General features: G+C 44.7%; 1 protein-coding gene across 2 annotated transcripts in view; it reads right to left on the bottom strand.

The window, feature by feature from the left end:
• Positions 1-4,695: 4,695 nt before the first annotated feature.
• Positions 4,696-19,277, bottom strand: part of LOC130126203 (regulator of G-protein signaling 6-like) — a 49,558-nt gene continuing 34,976 nt past the window's right edge. The window contains exons 2-16 of one of the 2 annotated variants that reach the window (XM_056295604.1): positions 18,567-18,666; positions 17,203-17,253; positions 16,053-16,159; positions 13,323-13,374; positions 12,634-12,698; positions 11,399-11,475; positions 9,958-10,039; positions 9,498-9,572; positions 8,817-8,918; positions 8,440-8,612; positions 6,905-7,030; positions 6,458-6,644; positions 5,684-5,773; positions 5,073-5,132; positions 4,696-4,746 (exon numbers count right to left, since the gene is read on the bottom strand). In XM_056295604.1, coding sequence (XP_056151579.1) covers positions 4,696-4,746; positions 5,073-5,132; positions 5,684-5,773; positions 6,458-6,644; positions 6,905-7,030; positions 8,440-8,612; positions 8,817-8,918; positions 9,498-9,572; positions 9,958-10,039; positions 11,399-11,475; positions 12,634-12,698; positions 13,323-13,374; positions 16,053-16,159; positions 17,203-17,253; positions 18,567-18,666 — 1,398 coding nt within the window. The remainder of the gene's footprint in view (positions 4,747-5,072; positions 5,133-5,683; positions 5,774-6,457; positions 6,645-6,904; positions 7,031-8,439; positions 8,613-8,816; positions 8,919-9,497; positions 9,573-9,957; positions 10,040-11,398; positions 11,476-12,633; positions 12,699-13,322; positions 13,375-16,052; positions 16,160-17,202; positions 17,254-18,566; positions 18,667-19,277) is intronic. The other variant, XM_056295606.1, reaches the window with a different exon arrangement.

The raw sequence follows: 19,277 nt of genomic DNA, 5'->3' as shown, positions 1-19,277 counted from the left end.
CCAGGTGTCTGTTTCATCTTCAGATGTAAATACAAGTCCACTTGGAGAGAATGAAGTCTTTGTTTGTTAAACTATTTTTATTGTTCTGAAAAAATAAAGAATTAATCTTTGCATTGGTAATGCTTGTTGCCATTTGTTTTCAGCAAGCAAGACCTAAGTTAGGTGGATAACTGCACCGCCTAGAAAGACAGCTGGTCGTCTCAAAGATGGGCAGTGGTATCCAAAACAGGCTCAGTCAGTCGGATCCACCTCAGACGCCATGAATAGCATGCATACATACCTGTTCATGGAGGTACTTTTGGCACCTACCAGGAACTAAGCCCTCTAATTTGCGAGAAAAGTGGTGGAAGATGACTCATAGGCAGATAACACTACATCAGACATAGGCATGGACAGGACCACTAATAGGAAGAAAGCATGTTCCTCAAAGGTCCGGACAGAGCGGGAGAGAGAAATCTCCAGCAGAGGTATCATGTAGCGCATCCTGAGAAGTCATTAAAGTCAGCTAGATGAAGTCCAGCAGCAAGCAGGTAGCACATCAAGGTTTGCATTCATATCAGTGCATGTGTCACTGAGGACACTGGTACATGCATTAACAAAGGCGGTTATTTGCCAGAACAGTATGGGGTTTGCAAAAGAGATGAGGTGACAGGATGACAACAAATGGTACCATAAGTAAACTTAAAATATCTGATTGTATCGATGAGATTAGATTAACAAAGTCCCAAGTGTTTCAATAGTAGCTGGAAAACCAGAACAAATGTGTCTGTTGTCATATCATATGACACAAAACAACCTTTGTGAAGAATCAAATGGTACTTGAGTAGAGACTGTATTAGGAGGCACATATATCGCGTGAAAGGCAAAACATAACTTCGGGCCAAATGATATAATTCTAGCTTTACTTTAGCCTATGACTGTACAGTGTTTGCTAATACAATGTGGTTTTTGAACTGCTCAGCAAGAACTATAAAACCACAATAGCCAGTCATTCATTAAAGTGCAGTTCACTTTGGTTCATTACTTGCTGATAGTGTGGTTTCTGAACTGCCCAGCAGACAATTTCAAGCGAGCAGGGTCCATCATCCTGTTATTCAATTGTTGTCAGGATTAATACAATTGAGTATGGAAAATATTAGTCATGATGTTGTAGCCTAATGTCGTTTCCCGTGTGAAAGATTGTAGCTTTGCCCCACATCATAACTCTCTTAGTAATATATCTGGTTCTAGGTATTTTGTATGAGCTCTTGGCAATCTTGGTGTTCACAACAAAGTTGGATGAGGACAACAGTGTACAATAAACATCAAAACAATCATTACCTCCAAAACTGAAAGAAAAATAGTCTTCTCGGTATCCCCATTGCTGTGATTTAGATCTACACAGCTTTCTGGCAGCTCTGCCTCATTGCACACCCGATATTAAGACTTTACATCAGCACCGGTCCAGATCAGGATATTATAGTACAGAAGGTCTCAGGCAAAAGAGAGGAAACATCTTTATGTTCAGGTATCATTCAGAGTGAACATCAATAAGACACAGACACTGAGCAGACAGGTCCAGAGACTTTATTATTTGAGACCCATAATAAAGTAGCAGGTGCCTGGGTCTCTTAGAGTGCCAGTAGTTGTCTTGCTGATTAAGAAACTAGAAGCACAAAATGCCCTGGATATATGACATGCATAGTAATGTGCCCATACAGTAAAGTGTGCTTTTGGATAGTGAACGAGAACAAAAAAAAATATCTATAGAGCCAATTTATATATACAATGCACCCTGTACATAGTGTCATTGTGTTTGTGCAGAGAGTAATATTCAGCAAGTTAGTGGATCGGTGCGTTGACTTGATGAAATAAGCATCTCTCTCTACCTTGCAATCCAGGGGTTATCATGTTTGTGATAGTAATACCAATGAATACCGTCTGACCTGTACAGTGCATTGCAATGACTGTATTCGAAAAATAATATTCTGGAATAGATAAATAACTCATTCAGGGGTCTAATTTATCATCTCGGTCGTATTATTCACCGGTGGTCAATGAGACGGGCCCCATGGGGGAGATGAATTCTCCTCAGTCCAAGCACTTCCTGTCAGTCAAAGCGGAGTGGACGCCAGAGTGAATTTAGCAAAAAGCTTATTCCATAGATGGATGCAGTGGCCGTGATATGTCCGATATTGTTCCCCGGTGAACATCATGCGTTTGATTTCGATTCATAAAAGGGCATTGTTCAAGTTAAAGGGCTTTTCCTGTCTGCCTGCTGTCTTTGGAGAGGTCGTGGTTGAACCAGTTTGTTATTCGTGTTTTCCATGCCTTCTCCCAAATACTGTGGCACGTCATAACTTTCAGAAAACATGCACTCTTTTACCAATTGACACCAAAACATGATTACTCAGCCAAGGGGCCATGAAATATGTCAGAAAGATGGATGTGTTTCAGTAACATTGAGAAAGTGGGAAATGTGATGTAGTGCCATCCATGCAACACACAGTAACTAAGCAAAAAAAAAAAAAAATTAACATCCAAAATTGGGCAGAAGGCCTTGTATTTCTTGTGAGACAATGGCTGGATTTGACATCATAAAAACAGAGATCAACACAGCTTTTTAATGGTCTCGGTCCCCCGGGGCCATTCTCTTGCCTTAGATACCACAAGACTGACACTTTTCTTTCTTTTGGGGGGGGGGGGGTTCCCTCCCCTTTTTCTCCCCAGTTGAATCAAGCCAAATACCCCACTCTTCCGAGCCATCCCGGTCACTGCTCCACCCCCTCTGCCAATCCGGGGAGGGCTGCTGACTCCCACATGCCTCCTCCGATACATGTGGAGTCGCCAGCTGCTTCTTTTCACCTGACAGTGAGGAGTTTCACCAGGGGGACATAGTGCGTGGGAGGATCACGCTGTTCCCCCCGAGTTCCCCCTCCCCCCCGAACAGGCGCCACGACCGACCAGAGGAAGCGCTAGTGCAGCGACCAGGGCACATGCACATCCCGCTTCCCAGCCACAGACATGGCCAACTGTGTCTGTAGGGACGCCCAACCAAGCTGGAGGTACTGCAGGGATTCGAACTACCGATCCCCGTGTTGGTAGGCAACGGAACAGACCACCATGCCACCCGGACGCCCCCAACTGGCATTATTATAACAGGCATTTATATATAACTGGTGTAACTGTACACACTGTACCTGCAAATAAAATACAATACAAAATCAGACGGAAGGACCGATATAATCATGAGGTTGATATAATCACCATACTTTAATTCTCTTGGCTATTCAAACGGACATTTCCTGTCTAGGAATAATTTATCCGAGTATAAAGTCATACCTTATGTCGTGTAGGTACACAAGCCTATAGGTTATGTAAGCAGTGTGGCAAGTTTGCCAAAGCATCAGTTAAAGCTATTTAACTGGGATAACATGTGTTTTTAGCCAAAATGTCTTGATGTATGCTCAATAATCCAGGTAAGAAAATCAAAGAAGGTGGAATCAGTTCATCTGGATACAATGTTTATTGACAGATATCTGTCAATAGACATTGTATCCAAATGAACTGATTCCACCTTCTTTGATATGTTTTTAGCCTGTCTGCAATGCAATCATGCCTACTGTGCCATTATGTCGTGTTACAAAGCAATGTATAAACCAAATATTGATTAAAACAGACAATGCATTTTGATGAAACATGCAACAGGGTATATTGTCAATGCTACTTTAAGCCCTTATGCCAGATTTTGGAATGTAATGAAACATGAAAAACTATACCATCAGACTGCTTCTCTGTAGACTGTGATGACTATAACTTATGGAGAAAAACAAAACATAAATATATTTTTGATCACTGCCAAAGGATTATGTATATAAGTAAAGTAATATACAATATATTGTGTGGTTTATAAGAAACGGATACGATAGATATTTCAAAGGTATAAAAAGAGATTGGATAAATATCTAACCAAAGTCTCCTGTTTATTTATTTATTTTATGTATATATATATATATATATATTGCTGGCCTTGCTCCCTTGTGAGGGCAGGAACATATGTAGAGTAGATCTTTGTATTTCTCAATGTGCCTCGTTGACCTCGTGTCTATAATAACTCAAAACTCTCCCAAAATGTCTCAGTCGACCAAGAGATCGACCGCTCTTCTGAGACGCGTGTCTCCCTGCAGATGTCTACAATCCTGCCAAATGAGCATTACATGTTGTATTTACCAAGGACTAAAATTAGTTTTTGAACTGTTGTGAATTTTTGTAACCAGAGGTGTGCTTGTAATTTTCCAGGAAACCCCCCCCCAAAAAAACACCAATTAAAATCAAATCATTAAAAACAAGTGATGAATTTTTAGACCCCTCCTCAACCACCGATTAGCAAGCTAACCGCCCTAGAGGGGGCAGTTGTAATCTGAATGTGCTTGTATTTGATGCATGCCGTATGGTGCATTGGCTGAGGTTCTTCTCATCAACATCGTACTTCCCCCGGTGGTTGTGTTGGGCGTATTAACCCCGGTAGGGCCAGCGGGCCCAGCAGGCCCGCTGCTGCCCTCCCAGTATAGCAGCAGTCCTCTGGGCAGTATCTGGAAGCCTGCGCAGCAGCTCTGCCATCTCTCTTCCTGCCCCGGTCCCTCTCCCTGCCCCTGTTCCCATGTGATGGTCACCCACCCATGCAGGTCTGGCTGTGTCCCTCCAACTAGGGCTCTGTCAGGACGACTGCATCAGGCCCGTCAGGCGTTTGCCTGTCAATGACTTGCCCTGGAAGGTCAGTCAAAATGAAAAAAAATTACTGGACTGTGATCTGTGACGATGAAATCAAATTAGGGAGGATGTAAATAACTCACAGAATCTCGGTCAACCTCATTAAACACAGTGATTCTTTTCTCTTTTTTTTCTTTTTTCTTTTTTGTTTTGTTTTTCGTAACCATTCACATGACTTTAATTTTACCATCTTCACAACTGCACTCCCCCTCACAGACATCGCTGTCACAGAGCCTAAATACGGACGTCATTGCAAAAGCTGTCAGGGGTGAGCCAGCCAGTGTGGTCTGTGGTCTGGGCAGCCCCGGCTGGAGATGACTTACCACACTGCGGGTGAACTTCTCCAGGGAAGTGCGGCGGCCCTGCTCAGTGTCTGCTGGCTGCTGTTATGACGGGAAGCAAGGTGAGGGTTCGGGTCAGGTCGGGGTGTTTATGGGGCGGAGAGTGATAACAGGTAGTGAGAAAAGAGGATGAGGCAGTGTCAGCATGACGGCCAGGGACATAGTGGAGTTTGCAATTCAGGAAACAGAGTGAAACCCGTGCCCGGCCAACAGGGGGAGTAGTGTCCAAACAGGATGGGTAAGGCGGCGCATGCAAAAAAAAAAAGAGAGAAAAAAGCTGCAACTGGCTGCAAAAGCTCCATAGTGCACATACAGTAGCCATCAAATGATGTTTGCTTGGTTGTTCTGGTCTGAAAACCGCTGATGCTCTCTAGGTGTTAGTCAGTGGCCATTTGCTACTATGCAGTTTGTAATGATGATAAAAATTTACTGAAATAGCTCAGGGCTAATATGTGCCAACATATTCATTGTTTCCTTGGTGCTTTTTGAATAAAAGACTGCCAAAGGATAAAACACTGGGAGATTTGAAATGAGAACAGGAGAAGCGTGTTAGTAGAGCAGTGGCTGGATAGGGGTCCGGAAGTGCAGCTTACCTTCTTTCTGGCTAACAGGAGGTCTTGATAGATGTTGGACCGCAAGAAACGTGCATAGCTGTCACTTTTCATTAGCTTGAAGATGTGCTCCTGGAATAGAAAGAGCTGGGTGAGTGTGTGTGTGTGTGTGTGTGTGTGTGTGTGTGTGTGTGTGTGTGTGTGCATGTATGTATGAATGTGTCAGCGTGGAGGGAAAAGAAAAGGGAAAGAAATCAGGGAAAAAGTAGAAGGTGGATGAAAGGGGTAGAGGGGCACTAAGGTTATGTAATAGCTGGCATTGTGTGTGTGTGTGTGTGTGCGTGTGTGTGCGTGTGCGTGTGCACGCCAGGAGACCTGGGCGACACCATCAGTGCTAATGTCCTGCCAAGGGGATGGCAGTCACCTTTTTGTACAAAACAAACTCTGCAAACCTGAGGAATCAATGGCAGCCTGCTGACATGACCTATTCAGGGATATTACACACCTCGTTACACCCTGGCAGAAACAGAGTCTGCCATTCTTCTCATCCTCTTTTACTTTCTATTCGCCCATCCGCTCTCATCCACTTATGTACACAAGTGTGAGTGGGTGAATAAGTGAGACAATAAATGCTCGTGTTTGTGCTGCGAAAAAATTAAAGATGCCTTTTTTTTTGTGTGTGTGTGCACGTAGGTCGGTACATTTTTGTCTGTGAGCGTCTGCAGTGTTTGTACAGGTGTGTGAGGGTGTCAGCGTTTTTATATATATGCAATAAGCAAGCACGTGTGCTGGACATGAAGAAGGCGCGCTGTCCACCTGGGCGTCCTCAAAGCTGTATCGCCCGGGGTCTTTGAGGTTCTGGCTGGTTCGCTCATAGCTGTGGGAGTCCAGATTGATGGAGCTCGGCGCTCCCTCGGCCAGGAACTCCTGCCAGATCTCCTGGGCCCTGGAGGCCACCTCCTGGAGGGGCCGTCGCTTCAGCTCCTGCACGGCCAGCCAGAACCTGGACACAGACACCAGCACACATTGGCGGGCACATCGCATCTAATCAATGATATTGCCCCCCCCCAAAAAAAAAACGGGGTTAAGCCAGAAGCACAGAAGAGCTTTGTTGTGCTGAGCCGTGTCACACTCCTTCGCTTATCTGCGCCGAAGACTCAGACTCGGTTGAAAATGCTCGGTCGCGAGTCGAAATAGCGCTGGCAGGATGATTAGGATTATGGCACCCGAATGGATCGCACACCGCGTGAGGCTCAGTCTCACCGTAGGTTTTCTGAGCTGAACTCCGACTCCAGGAATTTGAGGAACTGGTCCCGTCCCACCGGATCTTTGAGGGCCTCGTCCAGAGAGAAGCCCCATCTCTTCACGCGCTGCTGGCTGGGATCTCGACTGCTTACAGCAGAGAGCAGAGATAACTGATTAAAGAGGATAAATCAAAAGAGAACTGACTTGAATATCTTAAACAACAACAACTTAAAACTGGAGTATGATAGAAAATAAAACAGAATAGGAAAAAAAACCCATCTGTTGTCTTGTGGCCTTTTCACCCACTGGCACCAACGCACATTAGAGTCACAAGTTAGTCACGTCAGCACACAGTCAACCTTTGTTTGGGCTATCATTAGTATACATTTAAAATAATGAGATATAACAAGGACACAGTGTCGTAGATGCAAAGCACAACCGCTGTATGACTTTGTTGAGAACAGAACAATGCGGCGACATTTTCAAAAAAAATCGACATTGTAATTTAGATGCTTTAGCGCTGGTTCAAACAAAGCTAAAGTCTGAATTGTGGTTTTAGCCAACACACCCACAAAAAGCAAGCTAGCACATCAGAGTCACTGAGAAACTTGTGAAGATGACAGATTGACATCTTTCTCGTCTGAAACCGCACGGGTAATATCAAGCGACAGAACACCAGGGAGAGGCGAGAGAGAAAGTGAGAATAGTGATACGGGTGCAGCATCCTTTTTTCTTTTTTTTTTTGCATTTTTTCTTACTCATGACAATTATCATGTCAATAAAAACAAAGGCAAAATAGTTCACATCTGGGGCATCTGGGTAGCGTGGCAGTCTATTCCGCTGCCTGCCAACACGGGGGATCGCCAGTTCAAATCCCCGTGTTACCTTCAGCTTGGTCAGGCATCCATACAGACACAATTGGCCGTGTCTGCGGATGTGGGTATGTGTCCTGGTCGCTGCACTAGCGCCTCCTCTGGTCGGTCGGGGCGCCTGTTCGAGAGGGAGGGGGAACTGGGGGGAATAGCGTGATCCTCCCACGTGCTACGTCCCCCTGGCGAAACTCCTCACTGTCAGGTGAAAAGAAGCGGCTGGCGACTCCACATGTATCGGAGGAGGCATGTGGTAGTCTGCAGCCTTCCCCGGATCGGCAGAGGGGGTGGAGCAGTGACCGGGATGGCTCGAAAGAGTGGGGTAATTGGCCGGATACAGTTTGGGAGAAAAAGGGGGAAAATCCACCCCCCCCCAAATAAACGCACTCACCCTCACTTTTAGCTGTGCCATCTGTACCTCAGAATCGGTACACTCACTCTCAAAGATTTTGGGGGGAGTTGCCCCCCCCCCCCCCCACATACACACACCTCCCCCATCAGCACGCAGATGGCACAGCTAAAAGTGAGGGTGAGTGCGTTAGGGGCCAGACTCACGAGGTGTTCTGCATCTAAAAACACGTGGGCTGACAACAGCGGTTCAGTTTTTGCACCAAACTCTGCACTGTACCTGATCTCAACCGTGGCTACAGCCATTTATCACCCCTCGGCAATCTCTGGCCTCACCTTGCTTCCAGGTCCCAGAAGGAGGCGTCATCGCCGATCCAGGGGTTGGAGGGTTCAGGGGCTGACACAAAGGGGTCATATTCCATGAACTGCTCTGTGTAGCCCATCAGACTGTCAGCCACTTTTGACACCTTCATGCAATGCCTGTCCAGCTGAATATTCAAGAAGGTGATCTGTCGGAGGGATGGAGAGCGACAAAAATAAAAAAAATAAAAAATGGGCGGGCGAGAGAAAGGAATGAGAAAGCTAAATAAGGTGATAGCTCATCACTCAGTGTCCTAAGCTGTCATTGTGATGGATGCGAGAGGCGGGCCAGGGGTAATGACAGATGAGTCTCGGTAAGAACCTGTTTAATGGACTATCAAACCCCGTCTTACCTCCTTCTGGACGTCCTCGTGGGTCGACTTCTTGGCTGGCTGGGAGGGGATATGGATGGGACTTGGCTGACTCTGGCTGTCATCTGGTACCCCGTATACTGTCTGGACAAGGGGAGGGCGTGAGCCATTAAACCGGGCCATGTTTTGATGTTACTGCTCTTGTAAAATTGATCTGCTATTCACCCCATAGGATCTCCAACTCCTGAGCTGAAAAGATGTGCGCAGGCTTTCCTTTCTTTCTTTCTTTTTTCTCTTTTTTTGTTGTTGCTGCAAACACCTTCAATAATGCATTTGGTTTCAAAGTAAGATGTTCACTATTTGGCAAAAAGGAAACCCACTCTTGTATAAAGGTCAGCTCACACACACGAAGAAAAGCATCAAACCTATTTCTGTTCTCTTTAAAGGTTAAAGGGAAGCTGAATGTTTACAATTTTCGTTTTTTTTTTTGGCCGGATCATCGATAGAGATGTTAGATCTTTATAGAGAGATGTTTAGAGATGTTAGGTGACGCACTTCAGGGGATGGATCAAATGCAGCTATACGCATATGATCCCAACTACATTAGGTCGACCTTTCATTCAGGTATCAGATTCTCAGTGGAAAAGCAAATCTGCACTGAAAACAAAAAATCAATTGTGTGTGATGAGTCATTACCAGGGTCTTATCTGCTGCATTAGCTACCTTTTTCACCCTGTGTGGATTCCTCTCTCTCCGGCACTTGCGGATGTCCATGTCTGTGGTGTTGACACAGCCAGGCTGTGAGCGAGAAAGAGGAGAGTACCTCTGGGTCAGATAACAGTGTTTCACCTGCATGTGCTGTCTCAGACTGCCCTGTTCTCACAGTGTAATGCTGTTTGTCCAGTCAACAATGCCTCCCTCAGCAACAAAGGCCGGCGTGCAAACTGACTGGCACCAAATCTGATTCAGCCACCATTGACACAATGGGCCTGATATAGATTCGACTGAGCAATCCCAGAGCTGAGCGTTCTGTTTTCTGGGTTTTCCTTAAGATGCTCCCTTTATCTGCCGTTTGTCTGTCCACCTCTCCATTTTCAGAACGTTTCATTCTTTACCTTCATCCTGCCTTCCAGCTCTAGTATCCTCTTTCTTCTCGTTTAAAAACACTCGTATTCCAACTCACCACTGGGCGATGGACATCCCAGAATGCTCTCTCCTGGCTGTCCAGGATTTTCCTCTCAGCCTTGTCTTTCTTCCTGTCAATTCTGTAGGGAGAGATGAGGATTAAACTCTCTCTCTCTCTCTCTCTCTCTCTCTCTCTCTCTCTCTCTCTCTCTCTCTCTCTCTCTCTCTCTCTCTCTCTCTCTCTCTCTCTCTCTCTCTCTCTCTCTCATGCACACAAACACTCGTGTTTTATGTGTTTCTCTATACTTGTGATGACCCTCATTGACTGCATTGTTCTCCTAGCCCCTAACTCTAACCTTAACCATCAGAACTGCATGCTTAACCTTAACCTAATCCTAACCTTAATCCTAAATTCAAGTAGTAACCCTAAAAAAAATTTAAAAAAAAAAAAAAAAACCTTGAAGACGTGAGGACCGGTCACAATGTCCTCACTCTTATGGTTAAAAACCCCAAATGGTCCTCACAAATATAGCTGAAGGAGAAGAGGTAGATTCACACACGTCAGTCTCATTGACAGACCAAACTAGGGAGCAAAAAGTTCAAGAATGTGTGTCTCCTCGCCTCACCAAGCAATGTCGGGTCTTACATAACTGACATTTACTGATCAGCCCTTGGTTGACCCACTTTATAAATTTCCTGCTACTCCAGATGTAGCTGGACTTAATGCTCCCCCTGTTACCTCCATAAGTACACAGACAGCAGTGAACGTTCAAATGCCACAATTTAAAAGTAGAAAAGAAGGATTCTGTCATTTCTCCAGTCCAGATGATGTGTGAATGTTGTACTTCCACATGAAGACCACCAGATGGCGGTCTCACGATGGGATCGAATTTTGTGTGCGCGCGCGTGTGTGCGCGCGCGCGAGTTTTTATCCTTGAAATAGGTTCATATAAAAGGAGTACACACTGTATAAAAGCAAGGTATTCACAATTCAAGACGGGACGTGGAAGGAATACATTGTTCATGAGAAGAGAAATGGTCCATTGCCCCTCCACCATGGAAAACAAAATGTTTTTTCTCCCTTGGGGAAATAACACACATACCTACATAAAGTTGAATGTCAGTGCATGCATGTAAGTTTATTTATCATATATATATATATATATATATATATATATATATATATATATATATATATATATATATATATATATATATATACATCCATCCATCCATTATCCGAACTGCTTATCCTGCTTCCAGGGTCGTGGGGATGCTGGAGTCTATCCAGCAGTCATTAGGCGGCAGGTGGGGAGACACCCTGGACAGGCCGCCAGGCCATCACACATAGGTCAACTGAATATATCAATATATGTATGTGTGTGGAATTTGTCCACATCTCATTCTTCCGGCCTGCAGCTCTCTTATGTGTCATGCTTACATGATATCGAGGTTACAAAGTAATGTTTTTTGGTTCACATTTATGTATTTCCACTCACTTGACTTGCGCCTCAGCCTGCATGAAGATAAATTCCCATTTCCTGGCAAAAGCCCTCTGCAGCCGGGCAAGGTTCTCCTGGAAGAGGCAATCGGGCATAGTGTTACAGATCAGCGATATAGGATGGAGAAATTCAAGGCCTTTTTTAGATGATTACACTTCTGATCGACCGAGATGCGGTGTCATAACATTTGCATTGTGACTACTGAGATGTAACGACACCTCGCTGACATGCCCCTGAGCAAATGACTTAACCTTTGACTCTTAGATGTGTATTGAGTGGGTGTTTATTTTTGTAAATACATAGAGCTTATCATTAGGGTCTTTCTCCTTCAGCAGATGGGATGCAGAGGAGAGTGACAGATTAGAGACAGGGAGGGCGTGACTCTCAACAAAGGTCAGGAAGCTGACTCATACCAACATCAAGATTACATGGCATGCATCTAAGTCCCGAGAACCACAACATATAACTCACCATGAGAACTGAAACAGCAAAGTCCCATTTGCCTTGCAAATTGCACACAAGCCTCATAAAACTTATATAAAGCTCCATGATGTATACATGCAAACGGTATGCTCTAAGTGGTATGTCCTCAATTGCACCATCTGACAAGCATCTGTCAAACATACATGACCTCATTATGAGCAAAGAAAAACTCAGAACACAAACTGCCAGACATGTAATGGAAAGAGGAATGAGGCCGGCGGGCATAAAGTGACCTGGATAGGAAAGAAAGAAAGTGGACTGGACACTAGCTGTTTGCATGTTGTATAGCAGTAGAGTAGATGCAGGTGGACTCTATTGAATGATGGATGGCGAATCAGGAGTCGGTGAAAGGATTTAACCAGAATGCAGAATGGTATTCGGGCACCTACGGGTGCTCTATTGATGTGTTGGTTGCCAAATAAAGATAATCTTGTTTGTATTGTGAAAATACAAAATATGACACAAATGAAATACATCAGTAATAAAATATTGCATAACGGTGTTGCTGAAAATGAAAAAAAGGGCTATGAAAGAATGCAAGGAGATGGGTAATTCAATAATGCCTCATATTCCTATTATATACATATATCACATAGAATATGCATATATGATGTTAATATAGGTTTGTAACACCAACTTGAGTGAAAGGAAAACCAAGAATTGCAACATCATCATCCTGTGGCCCCACAGTAACAGTACTGAAGAGTGAGTGCCCAAATAATTCCAAACCTAAATGTCAAAGTACTTACAGCCTCGTAGTCGGCTAGCTCCAGCCTGGCCTTATTCTGCATGGTGCGTTTGCACAGGTAAATGGCTAGAGGGGTTTGGGGGGGGGGAGAGAGAGAGAGAGAGAGAGAGAGAGAGAGAGAGAGAGAGAGAGAGAGAGAGAGAGAGAGAGAGAGAGAGAGAGAGAGAGAGAGAGAGAGAGAGATAGAGAGAAATCAACAAGACACAATGTCAGAAACACTCATCCTCTTACTTTTTTGCTACCAAGAAAAGATTTCTCTCGTTCAAAATAGTGTTTCTTTGCATTCAGATCCCGGCTGTGTGGGCTGGGTTTTGCAACCCAAACACAAACGCCTGGTGTGATCGTATATTGCAAAATGGCTCATTATCTAACAGCTTTCACCTTCGGTGTGGTAATTGTGAGGACCAGACATACAGATATACCACAGGGAATGCCCACCCCACCGCCCACCCCACCCCACCCCGGATTGATAGTGGCTGAATGACAACAACACAGAATGCACACAAAAGGTAAGTAGAGCCAAAGTATAGCATGAGTTTGACCTGTGTTTTCCTTGTGTGTGTTTCTGTATGTGTGTTTCTTTGGTAGAAGTGAGAGAGATGTGTGACCGTACTATTAAAAGAAAGCTTTTAATGATTTGGTAAGACAGATTTACCCCAATTGCCAGCGAGACAACAGTCCACCACTCACCATAGTCTGTGTTTTCAGGCTCCCAACAGTTTGAAGGCCAGAAGTATGGAGACTAGTGAAGAGAAAAGGAGACAAAACTGAAATACACCAAGTCCCCGTCGCATGAAAAGTAGTCCACGATTTGTCCAGATACACAGTGGTACGGGTGCATCCGATAAGTAAAATAATTAAAAGTAATTGGTTGGATAATTTCCCTTCGCCAACCACCTGAGCGTCCTCTAAACTTGCGTTATGCAGCGAGACGAAAGTGGACGGTCTGTCAGATGATGATCAATGTGTTTCGTATGCTCCCCGCTAGTGTCAGGGGAGGAACAATGGCTGTATTCTCTCCATCTGTATTTCATTGGCTATGACAAACGATATTCCCGTTTCAAAGTTCATTCCCTAGTCCATTAATAACCGTTCCCTCAGATGTATCATGCATTCTTAATGGTGGGCAGAATTAGAACACGGTGGTACTCAACCACATATTTCATTTCTAATATCACTCAAATGGTAATTAGCCAGAACAAAAGGCGGACACTTGTGAATGTGCTCTGAGTGGGTACAAGTGCAATGAACAGAAAGGTTAACGCGGGCTCCTAAATCAACAATTCAACTCAGAGAGCATCAAGATAAGCAACATTTCACGTCCGCGTTTACAAAGCACCAACCGGTTTTCAAAGGATAAGGAAAATTGTCATTAAAACTGGGTCTTCTACTGATGCGGTGTCTATTTATAGCGGCTTCACATTACGCATCTAAAAGCCCCCTGTCATTGTTCTTTACAGCAGCGCTACAGAAACGAGTCAATACATTACAAACGTGGCCTACCGTGCAACCCTCTTTTCAGTGGCTCCCATGACACGGGACTGTTGCATCATGACGGCATCAGAGAGAATATTTTTAGCCCCCATTGAATACAGAAGGGTGACACCCGCCATCCCGCTCCAGCACAGGCACATAATGCCTTTTAATCTTGGCTCAAGGAAGTGTAAATAAATGGATTCTGAGGTAGATTGGGGGGAGGAGCAGAGTGGGTGGGTGACACAGGCAAAAGTTCAGACGGAGTACATACCGCCAGCTCAGCGCTTCTCCATAGGAGAGCTGGCCTACTCTAGCTGGCTGGCCAGATTAGCATGCTAATGGCCCGGCCACGGAGGCGAGCCAAGGCAGAGCCTAAAGCTAACAGTAGCACCTGTCAATGTTCATCCCGGATCAGGTGGGACACAACGAACCCCTCCATCAGACCTCCTCATCTAGCGGTAGGACCTACCTGCAACACTAACACCTGGGGTCTAGTAGGGATGTGCAGTGTACATTGGGAGCGCCGGCCTTGGTAGGGTAAGTGATAGGCTGATCAATTGCTCAAAATAGCCTTACACAAAGCACATATTCTAATTATACATGCTTCTCATCCTTACAGTATTACTTATTTAACAGCCTACAAGCAGTTTTTTTTCTAATTCTCCGCTCTAAGCACATATCAGAGACAGTCCTACAGCCATGGGAGCCAATTTATGAATATAATTGCGGCTGCTCATCTAAGAGGACAGACATGAAAGCGCATTCAGCTTGTATTCTTCCCATATTCTCCCTGACAAAAAAAAAGCCTATCATGACCATAAAATGGTGGGTATTTACAAATAGCTGCAAAGCTCTAGATTTTTTTATACCAAAGAAAAAAAAATATAGCCTTGTTTTAAATATTACTGTTATTCAACGCTCACAAGTTACTGTTGTAAGCTAGCAGTCGGACGTTTATCAAATTTGTAGGCAAATCTATTGAGGAGTCCATTATCCATTATCCAAACTGCTTATCCTGCTCAGGGTCACGGGGATGCTGGAGCCTATCCCAGCAGTCAATGGGCAGCAGGTGGGGAGACATGCTGGACAGGCCGCCAGGCCATCCCAGGGCCCACACACACACACACACACACACACACACACACACACACACACACACACACACACACACACACACACACACACCTAGGGACAATTTAGCACAGCTGATTCACCTGACCAACATGTCTTTGGACTGTGGGAGGAAACCAGAGCACCCAGAGGAAACCCACGCAGACACGGGGAGAACATGCAAACTCCACACAGAGCCCCCAAGGTTGGACTACCCCGGGGCTCGAACTCAGGACCTTCTTGCTGTGAGACCACTGCGCCACCATGCCGCCCTACTATAAATCCATGGGTATATTTTCAGAAAAATATCAAAATGCAATATATATTCAGATGCACTTTTAAACAATAATGTAAAATATGAGGATTTTATCGTTAAAAAGGTACAATCTGTAATAGCATGCACCGCCAGTGCTATGTGGAGTACAGCAACAACACGAGCGCTCGACCAGCAAGGAACATGATGTATTTCACCATCGGGTCGACTGTGAATTTGTTTGCTGTTGGCTGTTTTCCTCATCGGCAAGTGATAAGGCGAACAACATGTACGACATCTGACCGAATCAAGTGGGGTGGACAGCGGCTGTGTGCAACAGTTGCGGATTGTACCTTTAATTGCAGGGTGATAAGAGCACGGTGAGTTGAATGCCCACTGCCCCTGCAACTTGAACTACTTAACAGATATTACTCAGGAAAGTCTTTTTGATTTGTCTGAGCATAATTTTTTTTTCGTTTTCGTTTTGGAGGCGAGGGTGGTGGCGAAAAAAAAACCCAAAAACGTGAGGTTGCTCAAGCTCCTGCTAACTGTGCCCACGGTGGAAGGTGTCTTTAATGTACCTGGAAGCGATAAAGGGTTCCATCGTCTTTGAGTGTGAGGACGTGGTCGGAAATGGGAAAGAGGTAACCTTGGGCAGCAACCAGACTTCCAAGATGGATAGCTTCCGCTGTGAAGAGAGAGGGCACACAGGTGACGTCTGGGTTGGTTGGCGGGGGGCGGCTGTCTTTCTCATCAAGAGTGGAGAAGTGGGCGGAGTCATATATATCGAGGTGGGGGGGGGGGGGGCTTGGTTCCCGGAAGAAGAAATCCCATGAAAACTCTCCCGGTTGAATCACCAGTATAAACAATTAGAAACGGCGCTTAAAAAAAATTAGTTCCTTGAGAGAAGGGCGACGTCACAAGACTGTGTACATAACTTGAAAAGTTTTCCCCCATTCAACCCACCCGTTGGAAAATTTTCCTTTGACTGATTACCGCAATTATACTCAACACAGAAACAGAGGATCTCCCGGATGAGTAAGCGACATACGGGATTACTTCATAGCCATCGGTTATAGAAGTGTAACCGGTTATTTTCTTGCCCGGTGCGGGATTCGATACGAGGTGTACTGCACCACAAGGCGACATCACTAACCGCTCGGCTAAAGGGTCAGACCCGTTAGCTAGGGGCTAACGTGTCTTAGTAGTAGTTTACAGACGATTCAGTTTAATTTCTGAGAAATCACGTTTTTTAGTTGGTTCTGTACGACAAAAACTACAGTACCCATAAGCGTCAATGCCCGCCCCTTCGCAAAGTAAGTCGAAGGTAGAATGCGCTTCAGACTGGTGGAGGTAGTCAGGAACGGAACAATACACTGTAGTTTTTTGTCATTTAACTTGATTAAAATTACTACTGAATTATTTCAGGCGAAATGTTTAGACGGCTACGAAGCTTCACCAGTGCGGGCGCCACAGACGTTTAAACTCCATGACTGGATGATTGTTAAAACAATGCACATTGGGACTCGTAGTTAACTTCTCCGTTGCGTACACTGCTGGGTGTTCGTATGAACACCGGACCTTTCTTTAACACGTTGGCTAACGGGGAGAGTTTCACAGCCGCCCAGCTGTTAGGAAGGCGCGAACGGCCGGTCACATGACGCCGTCTATGGGGAAACGTTAATGGCATTTTTTTCTTCCTGAACCAAGGCCGATTTTCAACAGGCATACCTGCGTCTTCAATGGAGAGATTTTTCATCAGCCACTGAACAATGTCCGCTCCTGGTATTCAAAAGGACAATGATTAGCGGCGGCAATACAATAGCATAACCACAGGAGGAAGGCTTTTCTGCAATCGCTCGGTGAGCACAAACACAAATGGGCCTTGAACAAGTGTTTGAGGATATGTCTGGAATGTTTTTGTCGGAGGGCTTGCACGACAGGGGAAGGCAGAATTCATGCACCACTGCCGTAAAGCTTTCTAAAATGTCAACGCTGTGGGTCAAAGCTGAGTAGGTGGTTTCAGAAGAAAAAAAACATATGTACCGAAAAGAAAGATGTTATATGTTATTCCCTGCCTGCATTCTATCTATCTATCTATCTATCTATCTATCTATCTATCTATCTATCTATCTATCTATCTATCTATCTATCTATCTATCTATCTATCTATCTATCTATCTATCTATCTATCTATCTGACTGTCTCCATCTATCTATATTCATATTTATAGAAGAATGTTTAATAATGCATAGGGCAATCAGTGTCAGTGGTTACTTAAACTACAGAAGACAGGGCAGGAAATGACCATGTCCTTTCTATTTCAACCCTTGAACAGCAAAGATTTGCCCCAGTCTCTGTGCTTGGCTGTGTGGGAGAGAAACGTGAAGCCATCAAGCCTGAGGAGGCATAAGAAGGGGTGACTCAGAGCCACACAAAGGAGGAGTAACCTCACCCCCACCCTCACACGTATGCGTGCGCACACACACACACACAAGCATATAAATCAATGGACACAAAAACATGTATGTGTGTGAACAGATGCAGAGAAAAATGCAAACACACACACATATCCACATGCAAACACAAACACACCCAGAGGACTAGCCACTCTGCACTGTGACAAGTGCAGCACTACACCATGGGCGTCATCCTCAATGGTTAAGGTTTTATTGGCAAAGACATCATCTGCCTCCAACTGCAGTAGCAGCTATTTAAATGAGCCCAAAAGGTCATATTTGTTTTACTGGTTCTGACTCGCTTTGCTCTCTTCACCCACTTGCTGTACACACTGACAGAGCATGCACACCCATATGCACAAACCCATCTGTTGCACATGCACACACACACATACACACATGAGCACAATCAAAAACATGCTGGGTAAGACAAGCATTCATGCAGAAAAAATAACTCAATAAAACACAACCACAGCACTCATGTAAATGAACTTACACACACACACACACATATATATATGTATATACAGTCTCTTACACACATGCACTTGAATACTCTCTCTCTGTCACACACACACACATACACACACACATACACACACACACACACACACGCACACAGATAAGGGTACCAACCTGACACCACACTTGGGATCTTGGAAAGGAAACTTTTGACGGTGCGGATGGCTACCCCTCCTGCTTTCTCATCCTGTATTCGCATAACAATGTCTTCGATCTGTAAGGGGGCCAGAGGGAAGGATATTTAAAGCTCAAATAAAACAACTCACGTATTCTTGAACCTGCCAATTAACCAATAATAACAAGGTTACTGGGATGATTTCAGAGAGAGCTTATGTGTGTGTGTGTGTGTGTGTGTGTGTGTGTGTGTGTGTGTGTGTGTGTGTGTGTGTGTGTGTGTGTGTGTGTGTATGTGCGCACATTTATGTGTGGGTGCACGCGTATTTTTGTGCACGGCGGTTCTAATGGGAATTCAGTTCCCTCACAGGAATAGAAAGCTGAAATCAGGACACATGTTTTTTTACTTAATAAAGGGAACATTAAGGGAAGAGTTAGAAATAGGATTAAGCTCAAGCAAGGGATGAATATCAACTACATGAATGACCTCCCACAAGTATAGCAATATAAAAGTGTGTTGTACGCTCGTGCGTGTCCCTGATTGTGCAACGTATTTATGTATGTTGTGGCTATTGATTACATTCGGTTGTAACAAGCGCTTTGGTCGGTGAGCTTGGGCCCGGTGAGGCTGGTTGTACCAGCTATTGCTTGGAGGCAGAAACAAACATTACACCTCAGATGCAGCCCAGGGCCCCGAACATGTCACACACC

This window comes from Lampris incognitus, chromosome 16 (assembly GCF_029633865.1).
Source record: "Lampris incognitus isolate fLamInc1 chromosome 16, fLamInc1.hap2, whole genome shotgun sequence".
In the NCBI taxonomy this organism is placed as follows: Eukaryota; Metazoa; Chordata; class Actinopteri; order Lampriformes; family Lampridae; genus Lampris; species Lampris incognitus.
This window is presented reverse-complemented; position numbering and strand designations above follow the sequence as displayed.